This window comes from Trichechus manatus, unplaced genomic scaffold, assembly GCF_000243295.1.
Source record: "Trichechus manatus latirostris isolate Lorelei unplaced genomic scaffold, TriManLat1.0 scaffold00054, whole genome shotgun sequence".
Taxonomy (NCBI): Eukaryota; Metazoa; Chordata; class Mammalia; order Sirenia; family Trichechidae; genus Trichechus; species Trichechus manatus.
Window position 1 is genome coordinate 16858277 of NW_004443990.1, and position 6924 is coordinate 16865200.

General features: G+C 40.0%; 1 protein-coding gene across 1 annotated transcript in view; it reads right to left on the minus strand.

Annotated features, from left to right (window-relative positions):
• SMARCE1 (SWI/SNF related, matrix associated, actin dependent regulator of chromatin, subfamily e, member 1) overlaps nucleotides 1–3908 on the minus strand; it is a 20670-nt gene extending 16762 nt beyond the window's left edge. The window contains exons 1-3 of the mRNA XM_004378079.1: nucleotides 3830–3908; nucleotides 1837–1889; nucleotides 1618–1661 (exon numbers count right to left, since the gene is read on the minus strand). Coding sequence (XP_004378136.1) covers nucleotides 1618–1661; nucleotides 1837–1843 — 51 coding nt within the window. The 5' untranslated portion in view covers nucleotides 1844–1889; nucleotides 3830–3908. The remainder of the gene's footprint in view (nucleotides 1–1617; nucleotides 1662–1836; nucleotides 1890–3829) is intronic.
• Between the last annotated feature and the right edge of the window lie 3016 nt (nucleotides 3909–6924).

A 6924-nucleotide genomic window follows, 5' to 3' on the forward strand; every position in this document is an offset into this window, starting at 1 on the left:
GTGGAGGTGGTGGAGGTGGTGGAGGTGGTGGTGGTAGAAGTAATGGAAAAAAAAAAGGAAGGTGAATAATTCATTTAATATCCATTCTGTTGGATGTCCTAATCCCTAATCTTCTGTATTTTGTGTGTCAATGTGAAATTATAATGGTACAGAAATATGACTAAAGAAAAGCAAAACATCCCTTTCTATATCTAAAAAGTCATAAGGGAGACACTTGGTTTTTGAGCTATTTTAATCTCAAAAAGTCAAGTTTGTTCTCAAGATATCATACATTGTCAAAGAGGCAGTATTTACATCAAAATGACACCTTCAAAGGCTGTATAAACAATAAGAATCACTGTTCAACAATATGAGGCAATAATGTAAGAAAAGTAAGTGAGGGAACTAAAAAAAGAAAAAGGAAACTAAAACATTACAATTATCCATTTCCAAAAGTGAAGTACGTGGTTAGCTCTCTGAGGTCAGGAATCTCAACTGTTCAGCTCCACCTGTATAGCCACTAGCAGAGTGCCATAGAGATGGTCATAAGAAATGTTCTTTGATTTAAGAAAGAAAACAAACCAAATAGCGGACTTTAAGATCTACTGGCAGAAACTTTAGAGACTGTGTATTTTATATTACATAAAATGAACTAAGAACATGCGATACAGTATGTCCTTATAAAAGCATCTTACTGAGGAAAAACAAATTGATAAACATAACTAAAACATACATCTGAGGGTTAGTAAATAAGAGAAATTCTCTAGTAAAGAAAATAAAATTACACAAGGACCTAATTAGCAGTGAAAAGCAGGCTAGCCTGAAATTTAGGTAGTAGGGGGTGTGGAAGGAAGCTAACAGCTATTAAAGAACTGGTTTTGTAGGATATGGCCAATGTTAACAGTGTTTTTTTATTAAAAAAAAAAAAACCAAGGAATCCATTTCAGCAAGGCCTAAACCGTTACTGTTATACCTGTTTTGTGGATTGGACAATTATTTTACATGCTGACCAAGCTGGGCCAGAGCTTGCTGGGTGAAAAAAAGTCACAACTATTATTTAGACATTTTGAAACGTATCAATTTCCAAACCAAAAAAAATTATTTATAAAGTGGAATAAAATTCAATAGCAGGATCTGACCCACAGATAATAAAATCCTTACTTGAACAGCTTGAAAATAAAGATTTACAGTGAGTATTATTGTAGAACTAGAAGCTTGTCTGATTTAATATGAAAATTATATATAGACAAAAAAGGAGAGAAAAATGTAACCAGTTGAAGGTTAGGTTTAAAAAAAAAAAAGAAAAAAGCCAGAACGAGCATTCACTCAATATCAACTTTAAACACTCTTAATAACAAAGATTAATAAGAGAGAAGTGTTAAACTTGTCACTTATTTCCCATTTAGAAGGAAAAAAACTGAGCATAGGAGATCAGAATTTCAGCAGTATGTTTCCTTAAATGTTGGGGTTGGTTCAAGGTAAGATGCAAAGAGTTATTTTATTTAGTAGGACGTGCTGTTTTTTTAGCTGACTTTTTCATACTGTTGTGTTGATTGAGTGACTGTCACTGGAAGACATCTGGGTTTTTGTATCAAGGCCAGACTTGGCTATTACATTAACAAGAAAATTAAAACTTACTGTTGCAGGAGCTGGGGTGGGAGGTGGGGCATAAGATGGTCTTTCTGTTTGAAAGAAAATAAATAACTTCTTGTAAACAACTGAGATATAATACTATGCAACAAAACTACCAATGGTCCTGTTTTGAAGAAAAAAAATGAGAGTATTTTGGAATTTCCATTTGCTAGGGCATTAGTCTCTTATTAACATAGATTGATAAATATAAAAAATGAAACTTACTTGACATTTTGGAAGATTTAAGTTCTCAGTTCCTTAAGAATGAATCTGAGACACTAAAATAAAAAAAGAAAAAAAAAAAAAGAAAAAAAAAAAGAGAATCAAAACTCAGCAAGCATAAGAGAATGTTTTCCTAAAGAATAGGGTGGTTTTAATTGGTATTTCTGAGTAAAATTAGTTCACGTTGTCTTCTAGTAATCAAGCCTTTTGTGTATCATTTTACTAGTTATTGTAGATCATTTGGTTGATCAGAGTTAAATGACTAAAGCAAATAACTGGGGACATTAAGAGTAATATTAGACATGTACTTTTAGGTTTTTAACAACACTGAGCCACCTTTTGTATGGAAAACATTTTGCTGATGCCATGTAAACACTTAATCTGACTGATAAAAAGATGACAATAGAATGTGATGTATTGTCTGGGCCCACCCCAACAAAGCCTACCAGATACTGACAGCTTCCTTATCGGCAGCTCTACCTTTGCTTCTATGGTAACAAACTTCTATTAAAATAGTGCAGTATTTTATTTCTGGAGGCTGTGCAAAAGGTAATTGGTATGATAATGAGCTGTAACATTCTCTTATAGTGGCAAATAGCTTCATACCTGCTGGGAATAAATTTTGAAAGTCTACCTGAGAAACTCTTATTCATCCTTCAGAGCCATTTTCAAGATTTCTCTCCTTAATGGAGCTTTCTTGATAAGTTACCTGGGTAGAATTAATAGCACCCTCATCTTTATTCCTAGCCAATTTACATAAACCTATGATATTGTTATTATATTTTATTTTTTTACTTGTCAGTATGACCAGATTGTGTGCTGCTTGGGATTACCAGCTCACAACATAACCATATACATATGAGCTGCTTTCTTACATTAATATACATCGCAAATAGTAGAGTACAAAGATACAAAAATTCATTTTTAGAAAAAAAAGGCAAATAAACTTTTATTGTCTACTGGTGCACTTTCATCCAAACGTTATGTGAAACGAACATGACAGTTGGTTCTATTTTGCATTTTAGGGGAATTCCCTAGAGTACAAGAAATAAGAAACCCGTGTGGATAGAAACACCTTATTCTATCAATGGTCCATGCTGGCTCTTTCCTTAAAAAACAGGCAGAAACCATTGGTCCGGATTTCCCTACTGCTCACATTCAGGGAGCTGTCAACTTCCAGTAGGCCTTGCTCTGGTGAGCCCTAATGACAACTGCTGCAAACTCCCTGTACATCACTTTATTGTTAATGCTTTGCAATTACTCATCTCCCCTAGTGGACTATAAATTTTAAGAGTGAACTCGTACATTTGTCCATCAGTGGATCCATTCCCAGTGCCTGGCACATGATACTCAGTATTTCCTGAATGAATACCTTATAAGGGATAAGCTAATTACCTATACGATCTCGTTTAATAGTTACAACTTCCCTACAAGACATGCACTGCTCTCCCTATTTTACAGAGTAAAAAAAGGGAGTCTCAGGGAGTTTAGGTAACTTGCCGAAAACCACACAGCCAGGAAGTACTAGAGTTGGGTTCCAAACCCAGACCAAACTGTTTCAGAGCCTTCGCTCTTCACTCCAAGCCACGCTGTGAATTACCACGTCGCTGCTTGGACCAAGAGGAACCACATTCCTGGCGGTGAGGACCAGAGCATGGCTTGCCACGAGGGCTTCCTGTGAAGTCGCTTCCTCTGTTTGTCGGGGTGAATGCACTTTACCAGCAACTCAACTAACGGGGTGTATACATAAGTGCTTTGGCCAATTTTGGAGGGCTACTGGACGGGGCAAATCCCGCGGCTGAGGAGAAGCCACCGACGGGACTCCCTACCAATCCTCACACCGCTAGGCCTCAAAGTGGACGCAACCAGCCCCCAGTTCTGGCTCCGCTGCCAAACCTAAACCCTAGTAACCCCTGGGAAGTCGGGGTCCAGCCAAGTGGGGACATCACAACTTGCCACCCTCTCCACCCAGTCGGGCCCGATCCAAAACACTCACCCGCGGGCAAACAGAGCGCCCTCAACTCCAGCTTCTCTTCCCTTTGTCCCGCGTACGCCCCGCCCCTCGCGCCCCGAGCTTCCGCACTCGCACTTTCGACACTGCTTCTTAATTTATTTACAGACCTCGCTCACCTTTCTTTAGAGAGCTAAAGCTTCCGTAGTGGGTTTGGTGATGTTTAGAATAATTTATGATTTTTTAAGCGCCCCATAGTTCCTCAAAACTTCTCGAATTTGGGTACTTTCCCAGCCAGGCGCCGATTCGTCACTACGGAAAGGGCGGAGGTGGCCGGACCGCGGGATAGGTCTGGATTTCGCGGCTGGGAGGAATCAAAGCGTCTATAGCGTCGGGTGACGCGGCAGGCGGTGCGAAGCGGTACAGAGAGGCGGCGGGGAACGTGGCTTCAGGTTCCAGGCTCAGAGCCGGAAGATCGTGGGAACTGGGATCGGGCGTGAGGCCCCGGAACCGGGCTGGGCTCAGGTGGCTCTCGTTCCTTGGGCTTTTGTTTTCCCGGCTCATTGAGCTGGCGTATATACTTAAGCGAGCCGAGGATGGAGGCGTAGAGGCCTCGGTTAACTGAGTTTATGTCCTCACAGGCACTTCTCAGGATTTCCTGCCTTAACATCCGGTCATTAGCCTTAACGAGAAAGCAATACGTCTCATTTCCACGGAGTTTTTCAGTTTTTTTCTAAGCGCTTTTATGGTGTAATTGCTAGTTTTCTGAGACAAGACCCAGCGATGTTAAACCCCTTGCCCCAGGTTGTATTGCCGCGCAGCTCCCGGGGTACCACTGGTCTCCGCCGCAAGGCGTGCCTTGGCTCATTTGGTTCCCTCTACAGGGAACCGCTGCCCCTCACTTTAGCTTAGACTCATCTGTTCTTCCGAATTGACCACAAATGGCTGTTTGTGATGCCCTCCTGGGCTCTTCCCCAATAATCCTTACTCTGTACTCCCATGGCACTTTGATAATATCTTTACTGTAGTCCTGTACCTGACCCATTGTATCGGGTTGTGTTTGTTAACGCTAATACATTATGAGGGCCTTGAGAGTAAGGATTCAATCTTCTGCTTCGGTCATCTTTTTATTACCAGGGCAATATTGCTTGACCCATTATTAGGTGCATAAGAAATGTGTATTGAAGCAGGCTTCTGAACTAGTCCAGGGCTTTTCTCGCTAAATCATTATGAGTAAGTAGGTTTACCATGTGGAGTGAGTGGCCCTTTCCTTGGATATGGCTGATGTTGTAGGTCACTGTGGAGGAAGAAGGAACAAATGAGATCTCTAACTTGTAATTACTATGCTGACAACTAAATGACAATAGTGTTGACATTTAGAGTGACTGAAATTTTGAGCTGCCCTTGAGCCGTCCTAAGTGTGGTAGTAGGGAGTGGAGTATCTCTAGAAGGAGGCAAAGCCAATGTTTTTACACTCGTTAATGGAGATGAAGGAAATTGAAGAGCATATTGAAGGGGAAGATTAAAGGAAAGACCGCCAAAGGTTAACAGGCAGCCTGAGTGGTGCTTGAAATAATGTACATGAAATCGCAGTTTTAATATAAAAGTGTCAGAGACATGTAAGGGATTAAGATATAGGAAGGCCTCAGTAGGGATCCCCATACCTCTTTGGCTTTGTCAAGCAACTCTAGCCTGGTTTCTTCACTGCCTTGAGGGTTATGGTTGGGAATTGGGCAACTGTGTGCTAGAACACATGGTCTATTGGTCATCTCTAGGCAGTCCTCTGAAGAAAAGCCGCAGGTACAGGATATTAGGAAAAATCACATTGTAATGGGAGAGTTGTGGCACAAAAATGGTGAAAAGGGAAATGTGAAGCAGTGACATTGTCTGGTATGCCTTCTTACATCCTTCTAGTCTTTATTCAGATGCCAGCTTCTCAGAAGGTCTTTCCTGGCCTATTTAAATTTGCAACTTGTAGAACAAAATTGGAGGACTCACACTTCCTGATTTCAAAACTTACTACAAAGCCACAGTAATCAAAATGGTTTGGTACTGGCTTAAGGATAGACATACAGACCAATGGAATAGAATTGAGAGTCTAGAAAGAAACTCATACATCCATGACCAAATGATTTTTGACAGAATGCCAAGTCCATTTTTCAATGGAAAAAGAATAGTCTCCTCAACAAATGGATTTCCACAAGTAAAAGAATGACGTTGGACCCCTGTCTCTTACCATATACAAAAATTAACTCAAAAAAGGATCAATGACCAAAATATAAGTGCTACAACCATAGAACTCTTAGAAGAAAAATAGGGGTAAATCTTTAAGACCTTGTATTTGACAGTGAATTCTTAGATATGATACCAAAAGCATCAGCAATAAAAGAGTGAACTAGAAGAATAGATAAATTGGACTTCATCAAAATAAAAAAAAAATTTGTGCATCAAAAGACATCAAGAAAATGAAAAGACAACCTATAGAATGGGAAACATTTGGAAATCATATATCTGATAAGGGTTTAATATCCAGAATATATAAGGAACTGCAACTCAGCAATAAAAGGACATACAGTTCAATGAAAAAATGAGCAAAGGACTTGAACAGACATTTCGCCAAAGAAGATGCATAAGTGGCCTATAAGCACGTGAAAAGATAACGTCATTAGGGAATTGCAAATCAAAACCACAATGGGGTACCACTTCATATCCACTAGGATGGCTATTATAAAAAAAATCAGAAAATAACAAGTGTTGACAGAGATGTGGAGAAATTGGAACACTTGTCCATTGCTGGTTGTTGTGTTATTGTTAAGTGCTGTCGAGTCAGTTCCGACTTATAGTGACACTGTGTACAACAGAACGAAACACTGCCCGGTCCTGCGCCATCCTCAAAATCATTATTATGCTTGAGCCCATCCATTGCTGGTGGGAATGTGAAAAGCAGTCCCTGTGGAAAAGAATTTGGCAGGTCCTCAAAAAGGTAAACATAGAACTACCATGTGACCTGGCAATTCCATTCCTAGGTATATACCCAAAAGAATTGAAAGCAGGGACTCAGATACATGTACATCAGTGCTCATTGCAGCATTATTCACAGTAGCCAAAAGATAGAAACAACCCAAGTGTCCATCAATATG